This window comes from Falco rusticolus, chromosome 7 (assembly GCF_015220075.1).
Source record: "Falco rusticolus isolate bFalRus1 chromosome 7, bFalRus1.pri, whole genome shotgun sequence".
NCBI lineage: Eukaryota > Metazoa > Chordata > Aves > Falconiformes > Falconidae > Falco > Falco rusticolus.
The window spans coordinates 30917222-30944208 of NC_051193.1; the positions used below are offsets into that span (position 1 = coordinate 30917222).

Below are 26987 nucleotides of genomic sequence, written 5' to 3' on the forward strand. Positions count from 1 at the left end.
AACATCAAAGGCATCAAGACCGCTTAAATTAACCTACCGTGTTCATAGCTGATCTCCCTGTTACTTGAATAGGCAACAGCTGCTCAGTGTCATTAATGGCATGTGTGACACTGGGATTGCCAAACTGGAGGGTCAGACATGTATTTTAGAAATTAATCCTTACTCTTGCTGCTAAAGCGTTAATATTCAAGGGACAGCCCATAATAGTTATAAATGTTGTGTCACATCTTTACATTTTTATTCTGTGAATTCTCTCATTTATTTTCACTGGACTTTTAGGGTTGGCTTAGTCACTCTGGGATAAAATCCAAGGATGAACAGCTTTGCCTATGTTTTCCCTGCTCCTGCTTGTAGTAGAAAGATGATAAAATCTTCCCAATTACTGGGACCTAAGCCATGGTACTAACATAAACCTAAAAAAATGTAAGAAACAGTGCAATTTTGCCCAGATGTTTTTTATTCTTTACCTCGTAGTTCTATCTAAGTGCAGCTTTTCTCCTTTGTGCTGCAGGTCTTTTTTCTGCTTAATCCTGAAATTAGAGTTTCTGGTTTGATATAGCAGTCCCACCACAGAAGCTATTGTGAAAAGGACAGATGAAATTCAGTGTCAGTACATGTAAATCAACACACGTAGGCAAAAAATAGCTAGCTATACCTATACAATAATGGTTTCTAAATTAGCAGTTACCACTCAAGGAAAGACATCTGACTGTTACTGTAGATAGTTCCCTGAAAATATCAGTGCAATATTCAGTGCCAGTCAAAAAAAGGTAAATATAATTTCTAGGCATGTAATTGAAATGCATGTTGTTGCACCACAATGCACAGTTCTACAACAGGATTTTGTAAGACTGAAACGGGTGTCTAAAAGGTGACAAGCATGAAGCATGGAGTGACTTTCTCAGAAGGAGAGATCAAATAGATAAGGCCTTTTCACAACTGAGAAAATGCGGTGGAGGATGGCTTACAAAAATCAAGAGTGGTGCATAGGAGGTGGAGAGGATTACTCACTGTCTCAGAAGGGGAGCTGGGGGTGGCCAATATAAAGGCTAGGGCCACTAGACTTGTAGAATAGCACAACAAAATACTTTGTCACGTAAGATTGTGGCAAGAAAAAACAGAAATGAATCTGTGGAGAGGATTAAATATTCCTGGTGGAGACGTCTGGTCGGTGGCTAATACCTACCATGGTCTGGATGCAGTGGGCAGTTTAGAAATTTAGAATTTAGAAATGGGTTTGTGGAAATCTGGAAGGAGTAGCCCAGGGCAGAGGTGCCCTGTACACCCTCTTTCTCATATTTTTATCCTGGAATGGGCTGCAGAGGAAGGGTTTTGGTTTAGCTGGCCAGTTGGTGTGATGCTGCGTGCCACTTCTGTTGCTGTGCACATCTCTTTACAGCAAGAACACCATCATTCCAAAGAGAGTAACATCACTGCAGCATCCAAGAGCAGAAGTAGTGGATTTTAGTGAAACAGACATTTTAAAAATGCTACAAAACAACTGCAAGGATGTCAAAGGAAAGTAATAAAATGCACTCAATTATTCGCCTCAGATACTCTACAGACGTCAGTGTAATTTCATTGACTTCAGTGAAATTAGTGTTAATGTAGGAATGGAAATGCAGCAAATCTAATTCCAGCATCTCCTTCCTGGAATAGTGAGCAAGAAAACAGAGAGGTAATCAGATAGATACAAGTGCTGATCAGAAGGAGTTGGACAGAGAGGAGGAAAGATCCAGGAGCTGCTGCCAGGAAATAAAGGCACTTTTCCAGTCTCACATAGTCATGGAGAGTTCAGCAATACATGCACAGAGGCTGAAATGAAAGCCAGACTTGTTTTGTTTGTTTTAGTTTGCCAATGTATGCAATCTTTTGTTCTGTTGAATATTCTCAAACCACTTCTACCAGGAGAGCATCAATGACTAGTAATGCTTCCAGCAGGGTTTTTATTCTTGGTATTATGGAGAAGGGAGTGAAGGAGAGCTGTGGTGGTGGAAAGAGGTGGAGGTACTGTGCTTCATACAGCGTTTAGACAGCTCTTGTTTCATTTGAAAACATGTCTGCTTGTAACCTGTGGAGTGATGATGTGCAGTTATTACTCTTGGGGTTTGTGATCCTCTGATAGACAATGCAAAAATATATTTAGGGTGCTGCCTGCCATTTTGCCATGCCATTGCTCTTCAGCAGAACAGTTGCACTTGCAAAGGTGAATGTGGACAGCATCTTCCTAGGACCATATACGTTCTCTCAAGTGTCATAAAAACTACCCAAATATACTGGGATTCAAATTGACATTGTGTAGGAGACTAAACCCTCTCACTGAGTGCATTCACACTAGTATCTTCCCCAAAGAAGTCACTTCTCTGCTGGTGAGAAGTGGCTTCATGGTGGGTGGTGAGTGACAGCAAAGCCACAGACCTGTGACCAAAAACATGGTCCCATTGATGTGTCAGGGCTGGGGGAATGGATGTACTTTGAATATGTAAAGGGTTAATTAATAGTGCTGAGTGCTAAATTAAGAGACCAACATTTTCCTCCCCCCTCCTCCCAGAAGGATGCAGTAGAAAGTGGCACACTTGATTTCATAGAGTATAAAAGTGGGAAACGTGCTTGTTTTTGCAGTTAGGTTTCACTTGGTTATTGACTGTTTTACAAGACAACCACCGAGGAAGCTCTGAAGGAGCTGTCAGGCTCAGTGACAGCTCAGCATCTGCCACTGTTAAATAAATACTGCAATGAAGGACAGGTTCCCAAAGTGGATAATCAAAGCAGAGTAAAGTTAATTCACCTTGAAAGCCTGAAATTATTAGTGTGATTTTTTTATTTTTTTTTTTAGACAAAACCAGCATCATTCCAACAAACCCTGAGAGGTCCAGCCCTGAGCAGCAGCCTGCCCAGGCGTTGCCTTTAGTGGGAGTGGGGAGCAGGCTTCACAGCGGCCATGTGCACAAATGCTCTGATAACATGGAAACCTGGTGCTAATAAATTGGGCAATAAGGGGTTTGCATTGGCCCTGATTACTAGCAGTGTGCTAGGAACTCATGGTTTGGTTCTGTGGAAAATATTCCATTAAAATATAGATTTGTGTGTGTGTGAAGATAATGAATGTTCCGTTTTTTCTTAAGCTGTTAAGACATTTTTTGCATCAAAATGGGATTTTCTTCCATTGTTCAACTTTCAAAGGTTTAAAATCAAAAGACTGGAGGAAAAATGTTTAGCTATGAATTATTTTAGCTTTATAAAACCTGGAGGTGAATTGTTTCAACTTTTTGTGGAATTGTATTTTTCCCCCCCTTGGTTTTAGTGCAAACACTTCAGGGAAGGCAGGCAAATTTAATTTGAGATAGTCTGTCAGCATCACATAGAAAATTCAGGTTAACAAAATTTTGCTCAGCTCTGTCCAGAGATGCTGAATTTGCAGGACTGAGAATTAGAGGGAAGGTGGTTCTGTAGATGACTTAGATGGGTAAGAAACATTATCGTTCAGTTCAATGAGGCCAGTTTTGTAGACATTTTACAAAGCAGAATTATTATGAAAATAACAGGATGCAAACATGACCTCCAAATTTGAAGCTTTTCATATTAACAGGCAAGTACTTTATTTTGTTCCTTTTATTCCTAAAAATACCCTATAATTACATACAAAAATCTATCCTCACACAGAGTTCAGGCTGCTGAATTAAAATACAGAAAGAAGGAACTACCAAACAGAAGCCGCATTGCTTTACCTGCGTTTGCTCTCATTATTTTCAGGTGAATCTTGTATAAGCATGCACTGTTAATGCTAACAGGTGTGTTTACCACACTTCTCAAGGCTACGCCTGTGTTTTATGTTTGGAATCATTTGTCTAATTGTCCCAAATCCATTCTTATTAATTGGGCTGAGATAAAAATTGAATGTTTAATTAAATGAATAAGCAAAGTTAGATTTGAAAGAAGTAGAAAGCATGAGCAGATTAGAAGACTGAAAGGAAAATTAGCAGCTGCAGAGTCTGAGCCTATTCATATTGTATGTTCACCTTTACACTTACATACAGGTGTATCATATGTACATATGTGTATGTATATATGTGTATTTGTGAGTATCTAAAACACACCAACACGTAGATTTATACAATAGAAACTTTTACACTGGCATATGCAGAAAGAAATAACAAAGGAACAGAGAGCTAGAGACATATTTTAGTGCGGTCCAGTACTTTGAAGGTGTGTTTACAAATTTCCTATTATATTTTAACAAGACAGGCAATTTAGATGGTGTTCCTTAGTGTGCAAGTGATGTTCTGGCGTCTTGCCTCCAGCAACATTGCTATCCTGGGTTCATCTTTAACGTGACAAGAGCTTGGTGTCCCACTAAAAAATTCCCTTAAAAATATTAAAGAAAAAAAATCAACAACAGAAAAAAACCCTCACAGCTCAAATCCAACAACAAGCTGTCAAATTGTTTCACACTTGTAATACTGACAGCTGCCAACTTTGCTCAGAGAACTTTTTTTTGGAGATGATCCTTTTGGTTCCTGTGCTTCCGTTCAGTAGTGCTGGAGACCCTTTGCATCTTGTGCTTGTTACTGGTGACAGTTTTGACACGGTGAGGAGGGCACATGGGGTGGGTTTGGTCCACAGGTGTCAGCACTGGCCAATAATAACAGTAAAGACAGCACCCTGGGAAAGCACCTTTCTTATTTCTTTGATGGAGAAAGGAAAGAGAAAGATTTATGTGATGGGTAGATGATTGTATGACAGGCACAATTCAGATTTTTCGGAAATACTAGAGAGATTTGCATGGAAATGAGGCAATGTTGAAGATAACATTCAATGTGGAGAAAATGATAAATAAGGAATGAAGCGAAGTGCTAGAGGCATGGGGTTGCTGGCATTTATGGTGAACATAATTCTCATGTATTCTGGTCACCTTATGCCTGTTCACTTTCCTTCTGCCCTCACGTAATTTCTTTAGGGAAGTGATTGTATTGTAATTAACATTTACCACTGCACAGGACTTCATGCAGCATGTGAAATGCTGGGTTTGGTAAGGAGGTGATGAATTTCTGAAGAAACAGGAATGACGAAGCATTAGTATAAGAAATGCTTTAGCTCATTTCCCTAGTTAGCTATTCTCTGTGTTTGTCATACCATTCTTATAAATGGAAACTTAAATATTCCTCCCCCAATTTTGTCACCACTGAAAGCTGTGACGCATTAAACCAACTTCCACTGCATATGAAATACGTAGAAAAAGTCCTAACTCTGAGCTTCTTACTCCAGAGCTCTTAGGGAAAAAGTTTCCAGGATTAAGGCCCCATAACTACAAGATACGGGTTTTTCAGGCAAAGTGAGGTTTTGCCACTCAGTTAACACAGGGTAATGCTATTTGCCCTGCTGCCTGTTGTGTAATTGCAGCCATTTTCCAGGCTGTGCCTTCCCATAAGATGCCTAACACCTTGAATAATATTGTGAGGGAGAAGCAGACTCTAGCAGACCGAAGACACGTAAAGCTTTCAAGTTGAAAGAAAATGCAGGAAATTGCACCCAGATGCCAAGAGGAGACCACTGAACCTGCGCTGGGCTGTATTTCTGATGGCTAGCACTGTTTCTCAGGTGAATGAACAGAGTGACCTAGTAACACGGGGTGGCTGTGGTAGGGGATGCTGAGCAGGGACGATGTTGCGTGTGAACTGTGATTTCAGGTTGCTTAGCATCTGCATCCTCAGACCCAGGCAGCCCTTGGCCCCTCATCCTCGGGGGGGGCAGGTGTAATTTTGTTGTCTATGCCGTTGAGTAACCTTAGTCAGCTTCAGCTCGTGTCCATCGCTTCATCATGGCTAGAAGCCAAACACACTGTTAGCTGGGAACAATGGTAGCCTTAATTTAAGACTATGTTTTACAGTACCAATTCAGCCAGTCTTGGATTGCAACTGCATGCAAAACTGTAGCTAGTCAGCTCATCACATTTGCTTGTTGGAGAGGCATTGGAGCTTTAAAGTAAACATTTTCCATTAGCTAAGTGCTCTCATGAAAAAAGCTCCCAATTCCACTAATAAAAATTAGTGACTCTACAAGTGTAGTTGAAAGCCCTTATTTTCCTAAAAATTTATGCACAAAGTATGCAAAATGCCTAACTGCCTCCAAAGCAGCTGTTCTACTCTGCTGCGCAAAGTGTGTCCCCTATAAAGGGAAGAACAGAGAGGGTGAATTTCTACAGTTTACTACTGATGATCTTCCTAATTACATAATTATTTAGTTCTCGTCAAACAAATTTCTCGTCACTGTTAACAAGGATTTTACAGACCTGTCTTTATTATCATTATCCTCTTAATTTAGTGTTTGCATTACTATAGTGTCAGGAAGGTTGTTGGGTCAGGAAAAAAGGGGTGAATGTCAGCTGGACCCATGGAGGAGCTGTGCATCTTCTGTGAGTGCAGTATGGGATACAGGAATGCATGGATGGCCACCACCTTGTTGCCCTGGCCGTATGGAACATATGTCTCAGGCACTGTATGTAGAGCCTATAGGCCACAGTGATGATACAATCAGACTGGCCATGGTGTGCATTCACCTAGACACAATTGCATCCAACTGCCCCCTGATTTCAGTGGTCAGATGATTTTGGTGAGAAGTTCAGAGCTGAAGTTCACTGCTGAATCCAGACCTTTGCCCATTACCTTCTCCTCTGCAAAGTGGGCATAACAATGCATTGTTGGGGCTTAAGGGAGGACAAATACCTTGGATTATGTGGCATGGGACAGTACACTGATAAGACTGCAGGGGTAACTGAAGGAAAGATTTTGTTTTTACTTTGGGTACTTTTGGAAGTAAAATTTGAAAGCTAGTACGTTCTGGTGTTGATGTCTCCTCCCTGTAAATGGAGAGTAGTTGTATTTAGGACACTGAACACTGATGTGAAACTGATGTCAGCATTACTGGAGTAGGGGAGTGTATTTTAACAGCACAATATTTACTGGGGCCAAGGATTCAAAATCAAAATTGACCTTTTAAAGACCTGTAAAATCATGGGGTTGTGTGGGTGCTTTCATTAGCACAGTTGGCAGGCAGGTCTGTGTCTGCACGGTGGAGGTGGGAGGCTGAGGCTGCGGGGCAGGATGGCGCAGGCATCAAAAAAGTGCTATGAAACAGTGAAAGGGAGGGGGATTAGAAGGTTTATTTTCTTCCAAGTAATACGCTTTGTTGAATAAGGTTGATGGATTGGGAGAAAGCTGTTTATTGCGGTGGACTGCAGCTCAGCGAGGCTGTAGGACTTAGGAGACGGACAGTGCACTGTTGCTGCCAGGTGTTGCACCCAACAGTGCCTGCAAGCGTTTTGCAATATAATCAAATGTGTTAAAAGTGAGGTGGGAAGAAGTAACAAAACACTGCTCAGCTTTTAAAATAAAAAAATCAGATATTTGAGTTACTGGGCTTATGTCTAATTCTGTCTAGTATAGATATATTTGAGTTTGCATCAAATGTCTCCTGAATGATCTAGCTTTAATATTAATCTAATGGCTTTACAGGAATACCTAATTCCAAAAATTCATTGAAGAAGTTGCAGCTAGCCTCAGCATGCGAAAGTTAATATCCGTATTTTCCCAGGATAGAATAATTTAGGTTGGAAAAGACCTTTAAGATCAAGTCCAATCATTAATCCAGCACTACCAAGCCCACCACTGCACCATGTCCCTAGAGCACCACATCTACATGTCTTTTGAATACCTCCAAGGATGTTGCCACAACCACCTCCTTGGGCAGCCTGTTCCAATGCCTGACCACCCTTTCAGTGAAGAAATTTTTCTTAATATCCAATCTAAACCTCCCCTGGTGCAGCTTGAGATCATTTCTTGTCTTATCGCTTGTTACTTGGGAGAAGAGACTGACACCCACATCTCTAATCTTCTTTATAATTACAGTTTAGAGGCATATTGTATATGCTTAGATTAGTAATACTTTAACACAGAGCAGGCCATAGGGAAAATTAGGTCTCTCAATCAAGCCTTTAGTTCCTAAAGGCAGATATTCCTATCTGGACATATTTAGCATATGGTCAGGATACTAAGAGATCTGAAATGTTATGGGATAATTTAGGTAACTCTGAGTCACATTTTTTTAGAAAGTTCCTTGTTTTTAAACAGACAAAAAGATTTATGTAACACTATTGCTAAATCATTCAAAAATGTTTTAAGTATTTACAAATATAGTAACACGCATTTTATATTAAAAAATATATAACACTTACCCTTGTGTATAATTTAGGGGAGATTTTTCAACACTGAAGTGTAAAAATAAAAATTAGAATAAAGTTGAACCACCTACCTCCCCTTTAGGACTGAGAAAAAATATTTCTGCATCATTATATCAAATTGATCTCTATGAAAAGACTATGAAGTCTCTCTAAAACTGTTCCAGATTTACACACACAATTAAGTAAATGAATGCTGCATGACTGTAGGAACATAACAGGAAAGATCTGGAGAAATGCAAGTCATTAAAGAGAAGGTGAATAAATGCAGTTTGACCTAACCAGTCATTTCAAGAAATTGGGTAATTTTACCTTCAACCTTTGTCCCATCATAGAATCACAGAATGGTTTGGGTTGGAAGGGACCTTAAAGGCCATCTAGTTCCACCCCTCTGCCATGGGCAGGGACCCCTTCCAGCAGACCAGGTTGCTCCAAGCCCCATCCAGACTGGCCCTGAGCACCCCCAGGGATGGGGCATCCACTGCTGCTCTGGGCAGCCTGTGCCAGTGCCTCATCAACCTCACAGTGAGATTTTCTTCCTAATATCTAATGTAAATCTACCCTCTTTCAGTTTAAAGCCATTATCCCTTGTTCTATCTCTTCGTTTTCTTGTAAAAAGTCCCTCTCCAGCTTCCTTGTCGGCCCCTTTAGGTACCAGAAGGCTGCTACAAGGTCTCCCCGGAGCCTTCTCTTCTCCAGGCTCAACAACTCCTTTCTTGTAAACAGACTAAATTGAACTATAGAGTGTGTATATACCTTTAGAGATTTCTTTAGAGGTTGTTTAAATCCTTTTATTGTCAAGAGAGGTACAGTATTTTATTTCCTTCAGAAGCTCGTACAAATGATCTTTACTGCCAGTGCCACCTGCCAAACATAATGAAAATACAGCAAAAGTGAAATGCCCTCAGTCATACTCCTCTGCCATTTTTTTTTTTTTTTAATGTGAAGGGTAAGGTTCACACTTGGCACTTCAATATTTGCTCATTAAATAGGGGTGCTCTGAGAGATCTTTGTTTGTTAATTACAAGCACTAAGGGTCATTGATGGAAAGCCTTAGACGTTTTGAGGCTGAGAAAGGCAACAGCAGCGTTAGATGCTCGCCAGCATGTGCTTGTGTACGTGCCTGCATGTGTGCAACTGTGCACAGGGGATCCCACGTGCTCTGGAGGTGGTTGGTTCACTGAGCTGAGACACCTTTGCCAACTGAGGAGCAGATCTAGCTCACCTGTCTGTTTTGTCCCACCTCTGATGTATTTGCAGCTAATGCAATTATGCCAGCTTGAAGTTCAGTGGGGAAGAGCAAAGGCAGGTACCTTGTATTTTCAAGGGACCCTAACCTCTTCTCTTTAGACCCTCCCAAGCAGAGGACCCTTTCCCTGTAGAGGAGTGTCATAGCAGATGCAAATGCAATGCAAATAATTTTATTTATATATTTATTATTTCATTATCTGTGCAAACTTGTTTTGTTCCGTACCAAGACCTGCAAACCCATAAATACTAGTGGTTTTTTTAAAGTGACCCCCTTTTCTAGGTATCATATAGAGAACAGGGACGGGGGGTTGATTTGCAGAGAGGTGGATTTTCCATGTCAAATTATGAAAAATGTGCTGTCCCCAAAAAAACAGCCAACTGGTTCCAGCAGCTGCCAGCGGTGGCGTAGGGAAGCACCATGAGTGAGGATAGTCTTTGAGGCACAGCTTCAAAGCTGCAAAGATCTAAGGTTCCCTTTAAATGTTTGCCAGAGGCCCTCCATGCAGAAACCTGTAAGGGAAGTGGAATATTTAGATGTCTTTACCATTTCCAGTAGGAGACAAATGATTTCCAACCGAGGAATAATGCTGTTTTGCCTGTGCGCACTCTATCGCATGTAGGCTTGTGAATTCTGGTGTAGTGAGGTACTGTTGGGTAATGGTTTCAGCAATTTTGCAGGCTTAATCCAATGACTTATTCTGTCCTTTATTTCTTGAACAAACATAATCTTTTTAAGTAGAGTGTTCCAGGACCCCTATATTGGGAGATAAAGAACTACATTTTCTCTTCTGGCCGTGTGCTTTCTACAAATTGTCTCTACCAAAGAGCCATTTTTTTTGCAGAGGAGATAACATGTGCCAGTTGCTTCAGGCAAGCTGTTTTCACTATGGCATTCTTAGCTGTTTCCAGCCTGGCTGGTGTCAGAGTTGTATCTCTCTTTTCTCAGCCTTACAGAGCACTGTGCCACATTTCCAATCAGCGTGTCATCTGTGTCATTTGCATGGCCAGTTGTATGCATTGTAATTGCATGTGCAGTCTAGCTGTAGTTACAGGCTTGCATAAATTTTACTTATGCAGACAGGCAGTGTTCTGGGGACAGTTATGGCTTCTCTCTACATTTATAGTCACAGTAATTTGTATGTGCATCTAACATGAGAGGGCAAGACAAGAGATGTTGTACACTCACATACCTGATGAGCTGAGTTCATGATAAATCAACAACAGTTCTTCAGAAGGATAAGGGATGTTGCACTTAGAAGAAGTGATACTTCATCAAGTTTGTCCTACTACAAAAGTCCAAATGAGCAGAGAAAGCTGAAAAAAAGAAGAAAGAAAAAAGTCAGGTGGCATTCATCCATCTAGACTTTTTTATAGTTCACATACTCTTATACTGTGAGTGTTGATATGTAACTGAATGGATACAGAGGTAGAGAAAACCTTTCAGTGTGATATGATACAGCAATCAGTAAAGCAAGGAAAAAATCCTGCTCTTGCAAAAAGCTTTATTTCTGGACTTTACATACTGTATTGATCTGTTGTGTTTTCTAAAACCTGGTGTTCATCTTTGATGCACATTGTGTGACCTTGTTTGATATGATCTGGTGTGTTGAGATGGAAAATCCTAAGACTGATAAAACAATGAATGTCATATTTCTGATGAACTTCAGCATCTAATTTTTGCATGGATGTAGTAAAAAGCACCATGAGAAATGAAAGTAATTTTTTTCTTTTAGGAAACACCATGTTTCTTAAAAAATGCCACCTCTCAAATAGGGGGATGAACAATAGTAAATTAGTATGAAACAGTGGTAAATTAGTATGAAAAAAAGTGAGTTTTCTGGAATGAGGTAGAAATGTGTTGTGTAGAGGGAAGATATTATGCACCAAGAGATGGAAGGCATTTTTTCCTTTTGCAGTGGATTATTTCTTGCCATTTGTAGGCTGCAGTTGTTTTTCAAAAAAGCAATATGGAAATGCATAGCTGCATTCTGCTATAAAGTACCTCCGGGCAAAGATTATTAAAAATGTCAGGCACATTTCTGTGTATTTGATAATGTCAAGAGCAGAAATACTGCCACACATTGGTATTATGAGATATCAGAATAATTCTCTTTTCTGCAAAATCTGTAATACTGAATGGAAGGATGTCATTTTGGGCTTGCTTGCAAGCTTGTTTGGAGGAATAATTACATTGTAACTCAATAAGGCACCTTAAACTTGCTTGACTTTGAGCATCTTTCAGTCCACCACTAGTCAAGACAGAGCTAGTAAAGGTGTCCATTTCAGTTTTTGCTTAAATGCTTTGCCTAATGTAGGCTTCAGAAATTGACTGGTCTTCATCAAATAGTGCCCACTGTATTACACTTTTAATAGTACAGTGAGGTTGGTGCCTTTTTGGTTGGACAGGCTTACTTAAAACCTGTGATTTTCTTGAACATGAGAGGTCATTCTTTGGTGTTGCACAACTCAGCTGGCTGAGCATACCAGTAACGGTGGCATGTTTGGAAAGGGAGAATCAAGCTGGAAGAGAAGGTTTGAGGTAGTGCTTCCTACTCTGCTGTGTCCTTCTCCTGCCCTAGTAACATGCCCTCAACCAAGGGACTTTCTATTGTTCACTAATTGAATTTTTCTCCCTTTGGAATCATTAGTGATGGGCATCTAGAGTTGTCATGGCATACCCAAATCATCTGCTGGGGTTGGCTGTGAAATTGGGCTGTGAAATGCCACTCTGAATCTTTCTTGTGCGTATCTTGGCTGTGGACACAGGACCCCATTTGTGCAGATATCTTTGCCAGGCTTCCCAAGTTCCTTTATTCTCAGTTTCATTTCTTCTTTGGGACTGAGGCCATTCGCTACTCATAGAATGTGCAAGCTGAGTCAATGTTACAGGAGGTCCACATGATTCTTCGGATAGTGCCTTCAAGGTTTACTGGCATGCTGAAGCTAGATTTTAAAATTAGTTTGGATTAGTATAGGATATAAAGCTAAAATGCACCGGCTGTTTTTAAATAACTCCATGTGTGGACATTATCTGTATGACTGATTTTGTAAATTAATGCACACTGAGTAGCTGTATGAGCTGTGTGGGTAAATTCAGTAAATAACTTTGTACATGTATGTGTGTGAGAGTGTGTGCATAAATAGAAATTTTCAGTTTACGCCTTTGCATTTGCAATAATTTGTAACCGTACATAATTTTTTTTACATTATCCTTGAATTATGATTAGCATTTACTGGAGCATACATATTTATTTTTAATTACTTTTGGTTTTTTTCAGCTCTTCTTTATGCAACTATTTTTGGAAACGTCACCACCATTTTCCAGCAAATGTATGCCAACACCAACCGATACCATGAGATGCTGAACAATGTGAGAGATTTCCTAAAATTGTATCAAGTCCCCAAAGGCCTTAGTGAAAGAGTCATGGATTATATTGTCTCAACCTGGTCCATGTCTAAAGGAATTGACACAGAGAAGGTATGAGTACATGAGGTAACAATTTAGATAGGAAGAGTCCATTATGTACTTTCTTTGAAAGAGGACTGTATAACAGCATATAACTTACTAACAATTTCTTAACTGCATGCTGCTCCATTATTACGTTTTGTTTGGATCAAAAATAGGGATGTTTTAAAAAGGACTGTTTTGCTGCTTTCCAAATATGCCTTTATTTTTCATTATGGTGTATGTTTACTGCTTCCCAGTCTTACTCTGCCTAAATATTAAATAATTTTAATGTATTTAACTATTGAAATCAACGGGAAATTGGTCTTCAAATTTGTCCGAGAACATAATTTGGTGTCTAACCTACATCAGTACTAGTCAGAAAAGTATTGGCATCTGTGAGTTGCAGTGAAATGAGTTTGTTTGGCTTGGACCTATGCTGATGCCCAGGACATCGACATGTCCATCAGCATAATTAGTATAGGATTTAATGGCAGTAGAGATTGATCTCCTTGAGCTAAAATCTCTCGACTAGAACGTAAGGCCTTTGATAGGTAGATACAGAAAATGTGATGCTGCTGGCAGCCATGCAGGGTAGAAGTCCTACAGAACTTTAGCCCTCAGAAAGGACCGGTCATTTAAGTTTCTTCAAAAGCTGATTAAAGAAGAAGGTCGTCTTCGGAGAGTGATTCATTGTGTGCCAGGACAGACCATGTGAGTTGTCCTCAGTGCCTCTCTTTCTCCATGATATGTGCAGTAAGTCTGTATAGCCTTGGATATTTTAGAGAGCTGAAGTCAGATGGGAAGGTTTTCATCTGCAATACCTTGAGTGTAAGCAAGATATAACAGTTTTAGGTCTAGATTTTTGGTCAGTGGAGATCAGTGATGCTCCTGTGGCTTCTGTGGACCTGATATGCATCAGTTGAAATTAGGCTTTCAAGCTTCAGTTTCCATGAAGATTTCCCTCCTAAGAGCTTAAAAAGCAAGTGTCCAAGGGAGGGTGAGGAAGTTCATGGCAGATGAATATGTTAAAATGTCTAGTGCTTGCAGAGCTTTGAAGTTCTTGCTTCAGCTGAATCTAGTACAGAGTATGCAATGATGATGCAGCTTGTTCAGATATGCCAAGATGAGGTCGCTACACTGAAAAATATAGTCTTACATCATGCCAATGCAACAGCAGTTATCTTATTAATCATCTGCTGTGGAATATGGTTTACCATCACAAATACAACTATGTTAAGCAACAAAGATTTTGATTTCTTTGAATCTTGTGCTTCAGTATGCCACATTCTTTAATATGTTAACTTCTTATACACTAATACCCTAACTTCCCAATGCTGATTCATAGTGTTAAAAGTGAGCTTTTATGTTGTAAACTACTGTAAATGCATTCAGTCCTATTGTGTAATCTCAAAACCATGTGAAAATTCAACTTTCGTTTGCATTTATCTCCTTGCAGTTAAGCCAGATTCCTGTGTTATTCCACTACAGTTTCATTAAATTTTAATGATGCTTTGCAGTTAATTAGGAGAACCTATGCTTTAATTACTGAAATTTCCTTCCATAGTTTCCGCATGTCCGGTTTTATAGATTATAAAAATGCAGTTAGAGCCATAGTCTTCGACTCATGTTAAGCAGTGTTCTCTGGTCTGTAAGATAGTAGTGGCTGCTTAGCTAGATAATTAATACGGCTGTAAAATCTGTGACTTAGGTTTTTAACAATTTTCCCTTGGTAAAGACTTGCCTAAACTTAGGCCTGGATCCAAAACCTATTTAAAACAGTGGAAGGATTTCAGGAACCTCCGCATCTGGACATCTGTAGTTGCATCTAATCAAACTTCCCAGAAAAGTCCATGTTACAGAAGAACAGAGGCAAGATAAACGTAAGAACTTGAGCACCGGTTTGAATATTTTGGTATTTTGTATCCCTTACAGCCTGCAAGTCTGCAAAAGCAACAGCACCAGCGGCCTGTAGTGCCCGCACTGAGCATCCCTGTGTCTGTACAAGTGTAAGGATCGGGCAGTTTGCTTTCAGCTGCAGAACCTTAGCCAAAGTCAGGATTTGTTTTGGCAAAGGGTGGAAAGCTGTGTCATAGCCAGGCAGCTTTCCTACCTTTGTCTCCACTCAGGAAGGTGTTTTGATGTGCTTCACCAAAACAAATGAGAAAACGTTGTAAATCCCAGCTGAAAAATTATAGAAACAGTGGTACAGTCCCAGAGACTAGCCATGTAGGGTGGATCGTGTCTCTTGCATTAGTTCCTTCATTACCCCTTCAAGCCCTGTTGTAAGACCCTCTGCATTTAAATTGAATCCTTCTGTACTAAGCCTAGAGCAGAAAATGGATGGGAGTGCACTGTAGGGACCTCCAAGGTACACAGGCTTAAGTCAGATTTATTACTGGTAGACACAGTGGGGCTAGTGGGGCTATATTGCACCTGCAGGTGAGCTGCTAAATCCAGAGAGTGCTCCAGCATAGGTTGGAATAGGGGATTATTATCCCAGGTCTTGAATTGCTTCTCTGCACTGCTTTGGCTGACAGCCTGGACGTGACCTTAGGGGTTTCTTCCAGTCTAGTTTTCAAAGCTCCAGTAATGCGATTCTGACCAGTCTGTTGTCTGGATATCTTTGCATCACATGATTTCCCATTCTGCATAATTTTTATGAACTTTTCAATAAGCTTCTTTTTATCTTGCAAAACACGTGTGCTCATGACACATGATAATTAGTGAGGAATTTCTCAACTTTTCAGTTTCCATCAGACAGCTCAGTTTCCATCATCCAAGGATGTTTTTCAACCTAACATACAGCATTACATCCTAAACTGTTCCAAATATATCTGCATTGTCACACTGGAATGTGTTTTGCAACATCATTTGCCACAAATTTGTAACACGTTTCATTCAGTCACTCAGCATGTTGAAATGGCTTTGTTTTGAAATCCAAATTCAAAGAACAAGAAGGTTAATGTACTAACAAAGAATGAAATTTCTTATATGAGTGTTACAGTAGGTTCCTATAGTGATGAACAATCCTAGCAATTTGGTGGAGTAAAAATAAACACGTGTGTGTGTTTGATAATTAAAGATTTTAATATGCTTGGAATTAAAATATAAGTTAATAACTTGATTGGAATTACTGCTGCTTAACCTGTGTAGATTTGTTGAGTCAGATCTCAAATATCTGTCCTTGAATGACACATTCAATGTGTAGTCCCAAAGAAGATCCTGACGAAAACTGGTAAGGATAAGTTCTTAGACAGTAACTGAAGGCAAAGTGGAGGACAGCATGGAGGAAATTAAATGAAGATCTAATCCCTGCTGCTCATGAGAGCAAGCTGCCCCAAACAGAATTTTGTCTTAAATTCCCAGTCTGTTGTCCTTGTATGTGTAAGAGGACTTGTTCTGTCACACTGAAGTGATGGTGCCTTAAGCACACAGTCCTGGCTTCCCGCTTCTCCTTAGGAATAGCTCATCTTCAAATCCTGTCTTCAAACCACAGCACTTCAGCCCGTCTCTGAGTGTTCACAAATAAGGAATTAACAATGACACTAAAAGCATTAGCATATTTATTATTATTACTTAAGGAGAAGCAAGTGGCCTCTGATCCATAATCTTAAATCACTTAAACATGAGAGCCCTCCTCTGACAGCTGGGATGATATATGTAATACATGCACATGGACTCATCTCCTGGTGTAACAGTGGCTCAAACAAGATGGATTTTTTTTTTTTATGTTTAATGCTACAGGTTTCAGGGTTATTAATCTAATAATGAGCAGAGCTAAAAACATTACAAAACTAAGAAGCCTTTGTATACTAAACAGTATTTCTCATCCAGCAGAACCTATTTTTTTGAGAGGCAGTACATTCTCTGTATATGACCATTTTTAAGCAGTTGAAAAAAATCCTTACAGTAATAATTTGATATATGAAACACACACTGAATTCAAGTCTCTTAGTTTTTATTGAAATCTCTAGGCAGCAAATGAAAAATTTATAGATATTAGCTTTTCTATAAGAAATAGGTCATTATACATGAAAGCAGAACAACCATTAACTAACGCGCAGATGTCTCAAGGTCTCATCTAATCATAATGTTCTGAAATGTCAGTAAAACCCAAAGATTTTCTCTTCTTGGCCTCTCTGCTGTTGTGTGGCTTAGGATTTGCTCAGAAAGCAATTAAATAAATGTCTATCATGTTTTAACAGTCGATTCCTTCAGAAATGCCATAGGTTGAAATAGAAAGAAAGGCGTCTATTTAGTCTCAACCTAAGCGTCAGTGGCGATTCGAATAATGAGAGCCAATTCCACATTGCAATGACTGAAATGGAAATCATGGGAAAATAACAACAGTATCAAAACTATTCACTGCTGGTCCACTAAGCTTTCATACAGGAGAGATGGGTTTATGGTAAATAGACAGAGGTTGTAACTTTATTAAACATTAATCTACAGAAGGACAGTGCAGTTTAGTTGTGTTGGCCGTTAATAAGATCTTCAAGAGCTGTAGTAATAATTATTGATACCCTGAGACAAACAGGGGACTCAGGCTGCCATTCCTACGGTGTACCATCACAGTCACATAGAGGTGTCTGTAAGTGCTGGCTGGATTTCCTCGTGGATGACCGGGGTAGAAGGCTTCCAAGCTTCGTGGCCAAAGAGAACTTCTACAAGGTTAGGTGTGTCAGCTACATACAATTCCCTGCTGAGGAGGGAAGGTAAAAATCGTTTGGACAAGTATTTTTGTTTCGTTGTAGAGGCGGGGTTGTTGGTCGTTCCTTGCAGATCGGGACGAGGTGAACAAGAAGTCTTCCCTCACCTCACAGAGCTGAGCTAGGACCAGGTACAGTTGCAATCCACGGTTCTTTGGAGAGTGGGATGCAGGAGATACGGTCAGGGTCTCACTGCCCTTCACATGGGTCCAAGAGCGAGGCCTGTGCACCAGTGGGGCTTTCTGTTTCACCTTTATGGATGGTATGGATTATTTACCTGCTGTATGCACTGTCTAGAGCCAGGAAAGATTATCCACAATTATCTCTGCCTCTTGGATATGTTCATCTTGGGATTGATATGGATTAAACTATGAACCTGTCATGCTTGAGGAGATGCCAGGGCTACGGAGCAGCTCATGAGCTTATTTCCTGGGGGAATAGTAAGTACCCGAGTGGATGGGTCGGGCATTTTCCTGCACGCTGCCACCAAGGGGATGGAGCTGACAGAGGGGCTGTCAGTTCCAAAGACCACATCTAGGGAAAGGTCTTCTCCAGATCTGTTTTCTTAATGCTTTCACCCTTGAATGTCTTTACGTAATGCTGCATGTTAGAAAATAAAGACACCTCCAGAAGAAGCACAAAAGCATTGATCGACTTCATTCTTCCAAGGGTGACCTTTGTGCCAGAAGTTGTCGCTCCAAAAAATGTTGACTTGAGAGATTCTTTGATGTATGCCATATTCTTTCTGATGTTTATTTTTCTTTTATCTAAAAAGTTGATTTTTAATGATAGAATTCCCTGTAGTCTGCTGTCCTTTGTCCCATAGGAAGGTCATGTAATGGTCGTGCTTGGGATAGTTATGATAGCAAAACTGAAAACAATAAAACCTTCAACTGTACAACCATTAGCCAACGTGGGATCTGCTCCTTTGAGTCATCGTTCAATCTTACTAGTGTGCCACACTTTTCAGTGCGTTAGACAAACCAGCAGGCCCCATGCTGGGGAACTACTTGATTCCTTAAAACACATGGTGATGCCGCTCATCTTCCCCTGGTTTTCAGACCCTTAGCCAGATTCTGCCTGTCTTGACAATGCTGAATTTAATGTAATCTAGAGGCAATTTCTAGGGATTTTTGAATGGCTCTAACACTTGTTACTCAGTTTAAAAAGTTATTTTTGTTACTATACCACTAGATCTAATCATTTTGATCGCTGGTTCAGCTCACGTATTGTTAATAATAAAATGAGCCAAACTCAGCCTATTAGACTTGATTTTCAGATCTTAATTTCTGAGTGTGTAAATCCAAGTGACCTTGGATTTTAGTGCAATTAAAGCAGAGCACACCATTGCTGCTGAAATTCAATTCTTAGTGCCAAGATACTCAGTGATATATTAAAGATTACCCTAATGCATGGAGGGTTAATAACTGCTCAGTTCCATACATCATCTTTGAGTTACTTAGAAAATTACCTGATTATTACAGGAAAACGCTCTGTGATTTGCCAATAAGTTGGGTTTTTACCTTTGTCTCTTTGGCCTCCGTCCAGTGCCAGATGTAACACTTTCAGCCAGGTCTGCAAAAGAATTCAACACTCAAATGAGCCAAATCCTTCTAAAAATCTAAATAACTTCGTCAGATGCCTGGAGGGTGTTGTGGTTTTTTTGAAAGAACTGACCTTGATTATGACTGCTGAACATGTCTGAAAATCCAGAGTGGCCTTTCTCCACAAAATAGAGCGAGTTATCTGTGGTTTATAACTGGTTAGAAGTTGGAGGAGTTTATTTTGTTTATTGTCAAAGCTTATACTTTTTAGTATCTCCAATATTTGTTACAGGTTTTCATTTAGGAAATAGTCCTTGTTATTCCATCACTAAGACTGTCTGAGCTCTCTCCTTGTGTATCAGTCAATATATCCCCTAGCTCCAACCCCGAGAAAGTGAGAAGCCTGCATGCTGAAAGGGAATTGCAGACAGAATGTTCATGATTCACTGGCCTCTGCCCTTTTTGTTAACAAGTCTTAACAGATTCTGTAATATTTGCTAAGCCATCCAGTAGTGTTTTCCAGTTGAGATATTTTTTTTTATTATTTATTAAATACCCAATCCCATCCTAAAAGATATTTTTTGGACACACTCTTGATCTGTTCAGGTTTTGTTTTGATTCATTTGCTTTTCTTTGAGTTCTTTATAATCTCTGCTCTCTGTAGAGTTCTTCGAGCTGTTTGAGGGGCTTATCTTAAACTGCATGAGCATGCCAAGGAAATGGATGGGAGAGGAAAAAATTATCAGATGGAACCTCCCTGGGAACTTTATTCCCCCTATTAGAGATGTTGAGCTGAAAAGAGAGTGAGATGCTTTGTGCCAGTTCCCCATGAGTCATTCAGAGCTGGTTACTGCCTTTCTGAATCTCTAGCAGCAACCACAAGCTTTTCACTCACCACCAGCACTTTACATATGCTATAGGGTACTCTAGAGATGACAGCGGCGCTGAATCTCTGCATTGGGTGTCGTTGTGTTGGGGTTTGTCTCAGCTGGGTGCCAGGTGATGATGGCAGAGCTCAGCAGTTGGCTTATACTGACTTTGAGGAGGTTTAATTTTCTGTGCAGAGAAGGGAAGCGATAAATGTTATTCTGTGCTTTACTTTCTCTCTCAGCTTTGTAGTGGTTCAGGTCTTTGTGGATACATGGATACTGTTCATGTGCGGCATGGAGCCTTGCTCCTTTGCTGGTAGAAACACAGCTTATACAGCCAGTGAAGATTTTCCTCTGGGTAGAATTTGTCTTTCTCCTCTGATTTTGCATTGAAGCATAGCAGGTTCTGCTCTTTCATGTTGCTTGGATGCATATGGGAAAGCTGACTGCGAAGTCTGTGGCTACAGATTTATTACGGAGCAACTTCTGTAGCGGTAGAAGCACCTGGTCCCTGCAGACTGCGTGCTCCAAGTAGTGTGCTCCAAACCCATCAGATAGTAAAGCATTGCAGTCAGCAGCCTTAATATCCTGTCTTGCTTATAAACTGCAGGTTTCACTGAGAAAGGTCTTGAGTCTCTAAGGAAATTTCCTCTTCAGAAATTTGTCTTGGTGGTTTTGATATGCTGCTGAAAGAATACACAGGCTAGAACAAATGTCCCAGCTGAACTTTGGTTCTAATAACAAGAGGTGTTGGAGGCATTTCCTTAACAGGGAAACAGCAGATTGAGTGTTACAGGATATCCTTTACCTTAAATTAAATTTCTCTTCTACACCCATGTGTGTGCATTTGTACAACATATGGACTCACATACAACCATGTTGCTACTAGTTTGTATCTTTTTAGTTGCATGCTGCCTTAAAAATGCTGAGATCTCAGTAAGAGCATTTCACAGTAAGAATGTTGAAGTCTTGTATTACCAATAAGGGATTGTTTTCAGAAGAATATCTGAATTTGAAGTACTCATTTTCTGCTCTTAGGATCTTTGGACTATTTATCATTAGCTTCCAAATGCTTCTGTGTGATCCTATATCACATTGTGTCTTTTATGGAAGCAGGAAAATTACTACATACTGTAATCTGTGTCACCAACAACACCTTTCTACAGTGCAACTAATAGAGTAGCTGGTGGCATCTGTGAGACTCCTTCTGAATTCATGATGTTGGTATTTGTAAACGCAAAAAGAAGTGCTGCAAAGTCAGGTTGGAGTTTATGAAGTCCTGTGCTTGGAGCATACAGTAAACACATAGCTGAAAATTAAGATTGTCTGTCTTTGCTCTTTTTTCCCCGACGTGCATCTACATTTATCTTTATCAGTCAAAGCTCCTTTGACAAATCTTTTAATATCAAGTATTTCTTTTAGTTGTCATCTGTTTCGTTTTCTGTTCTTAGTGCTTGCAGTGTAGCAGACAAGAAAATTGAAATAAAGAATATTTTTTCCTGGCTAACTCTTGGAGCGTTACTCCTTTACTGCTGTACTAGTTGATAAGGGATATCTCCATATATCTCCATACAGTAATGTGTCATTAGGAGAATCACTTTATCATGACATCAGAAAATTCCTGAATTATGCTTTCTAAGACTGGCTTTTTCTGTGCAATGTAATTTTTTCTGTCTCTCCATATTAACAGTGTGTGATGATAGATATGTTTGTTGTGTCTGTAAAAAGAGTAATGCATTGAGTGCTCACTTTTAATACTCTGTATTTAACTCTGTATTTGTGAGGAAACAGTATACTGCTTTGCATCCAAGTGGCGTTTATTCTTGAGGGACACAACTGATTTACACTCCAAAAAACAAAGGGTCCCGGAACATCTCCGAATCTACAGTAACAATCTCTGAAATAGTTTAACCCATTTTTCCCGCAGTTTGGAAGCTTAAAAGATAAAATTTGGAAATCAGTCATGTATGAATACACACATTTTTCTTAAGAGCAGTGTTTGAGGATTCATCGCTCATGGCCTTGTTAAGTCAAAAGCACTTGCATTACTGATAGTATTAAAGGGATCTAAAAAACTTTTAACCATGATTTAGGCCCAAGAGTAGATAAAAATGTTAAAAGTCATCAATCATGATAGGAAAGAAGGCAGGATTTTTCATAAAATTACTATCGAGAAGAAGAAAGATGGCATGTTTCTATTTTATTATAACAAAGACAAGCTTTCTGTTTGATCCAGAAGTAGGGCTGAGTTGAAACAATCACTCAAAAATAATTTTTGTTTTTTACCGGAAAAACTAAGGGGTGTCTATATTTCTAATGGCAAATGGAATGACTCAGGTAAGTATCAGTTTGTAAAATTGGCAGTTGCCCCTAATAAAATTATGGAAATGTGATATGGGATGTGGTCAACAGTGATTCAGACAAGACATTACTAAAGCAAATGATGGTTTATGGAGAATGTGTCTTGTCAAATGTGTTTAATACTAATTTTTATGATAAAACAACCTTATGCAGGGTATTTTAATGTGTTCTGTACAACATTTTGTTACAGAAAGATAGCATTAAGCCAAACTGACTTATTCTGTGTTAAATGACATAAAAAGTAATTATCTGGTAGATCTGGGAAGGTTGTAGCAAGTCAGAAAATCTCATGCTATGGGAAAGCTGCCAAAGAGATACTGTGCTTCGTAGTGTTAGGCACAAGAAGCATCATCTCTCTTGTTTATTCAAGATGAGATTGAGAGATGACCTGGTTGTATTCTATAAACACCTACATGTGGAAGATTTTTCCAATGATTGCAGATCTTTTATCTGAGCAACATGAGATCCTCTGGCTCTTGGCTGACATTTTTTTTAAAAAATCAGTTCAGAAACAGCACGTGTTTTAAAAGAGAGAGTAGCTGTTGATTAGAATGACTACCCTGTATCATTTGGAAACATTAAATCAAGGCTATAATTTCACCAAGTATTCTGGGTTTGATATGAAAATTATAAGTGCAGGAGGTTAGTGCAGCTGGCTGCAGTAGCCCCTTCTAGCCTCAGGTTGTCATAATACTGAGGATAGGAGAATAACTTCTACTTCACCTTTTTGCATTCATTATATCTTTGACTGCAAAGGAGCTCTGATCTATTGATACAAGAAATGGAATAAATGTTATTATTAAATTAGAAATTGTTGATTATTTTCCCATTCTACGCTTTAGGGCCTTTAGTAATACTGAACAGTAATATGTTTTATACCTCTTCTGCATTAAACAGAAATGAAAGTCGTGGCTTCACTTCAATATTAATATGACCGTTTGCCTCAAAGCTTAGGTAGGGTTACCAGAGTCTCCCCCGTTTGCTAATATTCAACAGTCAACACATTGACCCCATGTCCCTGTCTCTCACACTGCCTGCAGAGCCAGCTGCCAGATTAATTCTGTACAGTAAGAAATTAATCAGTACTATTGATCTGCAGCCTTCTTTGTATGAGACTTCCAGAGTGCTCTTAATCTCACGCCCTTTTCTGTTATTTATTATAGGAAAAGTTTAAAAGGTTTTACATGTTTCTCAGTGCAATTAGCTACCATGCATTTTAGGGTTCTAAGGACATTAGTGTGTCTGGGAGGATGTGCAAATATTAAACACATGGTTTACAAACCTAAGAAGACCCACAGGTTTTCACTTTCTTTCTTCAGGTGTATTTGTGTTACTGTTTCAATAGGGAAAGCTATTTAAGGTAAGAAATTAATTGAAGATCTTATTTAATTGATCCACTGTGAAGACATCTTCATTTTCACAGCACAGTTTTTCACTCACCTTTACTTCACATTTCATAAAGGTTTCATATATTACTTTCTTTTTGCTCTGATCTCAAGATCTTTGGATTTTCTAGTCTGTAAGCCCTCCAGGGCAGGTTACTTATTGTATGTCTGTACGGCACTGAGAGTAAACCCTTGGTGTGTTTGGATACGTGTCGGTAAGTGGTCATCTACGTAAAGACTTTTGAAGACTAGGTTTTCTCGATGTGAGCAAAATGTGTTTTCTATTGTGAAATTTTCTATTGGTCCGTCTTTGCATGTCTTCAAGCTCCTTCAGCTCTGAGCGTCCATTCTGTGCTCCTGCAGGGATTGAGCGTAGCAGCGGGCGGATAGTCTGGGCAACAAGTCTGGAGGGATATCCACAAACAGGACATAGTAGTGCCACCTGCAATTATGGAAAAAAAGTGTGAAAACTGCTAGGAATGAGAACAGTGTTACAGAATAGTCCCTTCTTCCACATGACCCTTTCAGCTGCAGTGAAAGCAGTAGATGGGTAGAGAAAGACTACCCCAATTCAAGATAAAATTCCCACCAGAAGCTTTATGAAATAACTGGATGGGTGGATTTTAAGATCCACCCAAGCAGATCTTAACGTCCATCCATTAAGTTATTTCATAAAGTGCGCGCTGGCCTGGTGTCATATTCCCAGCTGATTATTTTTCATCTTTCTTTTATTCAGGTTCTCTCAATTTGCCCAAAGGACATGAGAGCAGATATTTGTGTGCATCTAAACCGGAAAGTTTTTAATGAACACCCTGCCTTCCGGCTGGCTAGTGACGGCTGCCTGCGAGCCCTGGCTGTGGAGTTTCAGACGATCCATTGCGCCCCGGGGGACCTCATCTATCATGCTGGGGAAAGCGTTGATGCTCTTTGCTTTGTGGTCTCGGGATCCCTAGAAGTCATCCAGGACGACGAGGTGGTGGCTATTTTAGGTACTGTGATCTCTATTGAAATGCTGGTGGTTTGGATGTATTTACCTTCTGTTTAGCTTTGAATGTTAACTAGTCTTGCCTGCTGTCAGCTGGGACTACAGGATGCTAGTGGTTGTCATAAGATGGAGATGTTTTGTCTCCAGGGATACTACCCTAGAAGCAAACCGTTCATCTTTTATGCCATTGGGAATGCTCTTTCTGCCCAGTATGGCTCACTGGTCACAGTTACAGTGTCTCTGAGCAGAAGAGAATGGCATCTGTGTGCTTGACATCTCAAACAGCCTGGCAGAGGAAATGCACATTGTTTTGTATTAGTCTCTCAGGAGGATTTCCATATTAACCTTCACACAGAGATTTTCATTTGTCTGTATTCTAGCCCAGAATAACACCCGCAAACAGTCTCTACAAGGAAGCAAAACTGTTGCTTGTGGTGAACTGGCTTTACAGAAAATAGTCTGATCTGACTATGCAGAGATAGGGATGCACCATCTATTCTGCAACAGTCATGAGAAGTCTGAGTAATGGGGGAGCTCCAGTTAATCACCCCATTACCTCACAGTAATGTCTGGTTTGCCAGCAGTGGGTGGGAAAGAGCCTAATGCAGAGTCCTCAGTAACTCATATGGGGTTAGGAAGGGTATAGCAGATGGTGGGAATGAGCGGTCAGTACAGGTGTTGAGGCAGGAATCATCCTCAGAGGCAAAACATCGTAGAGAAAGAACAGGTGGTTCTGCATGAAAACCATCCAGAGTCTGTCTTGCCTGTTTAAAATAGACCCGTTTATTGTAGAACTTGTCTCCTGTTGAATATTGGCCATTTGCCTTCCCTTAACCTGGATCTGTGGCTCCCTTAGGGTAAACCCAGTGGGTGGCCTTGCCCTAGGGGACCTGTCACACCCCACTGAGGCTCTGTGCCGCTTCTTCCCTGTAAGGGTGGCTCCAGCAGGCTCCACGTATCTCCTGGGGATGATCACAGGGACATGAAGGTTACGCTTGGGAGTTGCACTGGCTTGTGGGAAGAGGACAGACATGGGGAGTCAATACTGGTCATGAATCAAGGCTTCAGCTCCTTCCTAGCTGGCAGCAAGGGGGAGGAGAGGAGAAACGAGGAAAAGTGTGTAGCTGAGGGAGACTCCTGATGTGTTACTGTACAAGCCTGTGTGCGTGTGTCCTGCACTGGGGTGGGACTGGGTAGTGTGCAGGTGTGTGGATGGGACTACATGGGGATGGCTCCCTGAGGGCATAACCCAGGTTTGGAGAGTATAAACTCAGGAAAATGCACATCCATGCTCTTTCAAAATACCTCTTGTAGCTTTCTGTATTCCAGTATATACTAAGGTTTTTAAAAGAGAGATTTAATGTAAGAATGAATCTGTTTCCATATTCAGGTGTGAAGTCATTATGGTGAAAGCTCCTAAATCTGCAGTTCCCATAGTAAAATATTCCTTGTATTTCAGCTCACTGGACCATTTCATTCTTATTATTAATCTCAGTGACGATATCTTATACTTGCTTACAGCTATTTAAAAAATAAAAGCTTTAAAAGCAGCAGCATTTAAACAAATAAATGGTTTTCTGGGTATTACAGTGAAACTAAGCAATAAATGTGTAATTTACTGAACTAGAAGCCATCACTAAATGGATTACATGCAAAACTTCATTGCATTTACTAATTAATATTGTTTTTGGAATGACAGTAAGATCTTTTTGTTTCTACCTTGTAGATATGTTATTCTCCATTTGGCTGGAGAGACTTTTAACCATATCTAGTTAAAGTAAATTACCTTTAATTACTGAAAGTGCCTTCGATTCTGCCGTGGCTGCTGACAGGCGATCCCATGACTCAGAGCTATGTTCATTGTGTACTACAGGGATTGGCAGAATGTGTAAATGTAACTTAAATCAAGATAAACTGCTTCCTCTAGTCATAGAGTACACTGAAGAGTTTTTTCATACTGTGACAGATTGTTTAACAGAATTGTGAACTGAGTAACTATGAGATGTCGTAGTCTAAAAATTCACTTATGGAAGAAAACCTCTCCCAGATGTAGTTGCAGAGACATTTATAGTGGCAGCTGTGGTACCTGAAAGAGTGACTGCAGATCAGATGGTGAAGAATATAATTTTTATCAATCTGTTCTGCCTTGAGAAGTTCAAGCACAAGGGACGGGAATCTGCCTAAGGGGGAGACAACATTTAA

The 26987-nt window shown here is 40.0% G+C and overlaps 1 protein-coding gene across 1 annotated transcript in view; it reads left to right on the plus strand.

Moving 5' to 3' along the window:
* Positions 1-26987, plus strand: part of KCNH5 (potassium voltage-gated channel subfamily H member 5) — a 160162-nt gene that overhangs the window by 94747 nt on the left and 38428 nt on the right. Inside the window, exons 8-9 of the mRNA XM_037396078.1 lie at positions 12763-12962; positions 24537-24789. Coding sequence (XP_037251975.1) covers positions 12763-12962; positions 24537-24789 — 453 coding nt within the window. The remainder of the gene's footprint in view (positions 1-12762; positions 12963-24536; positions 24790-26987) is intronic.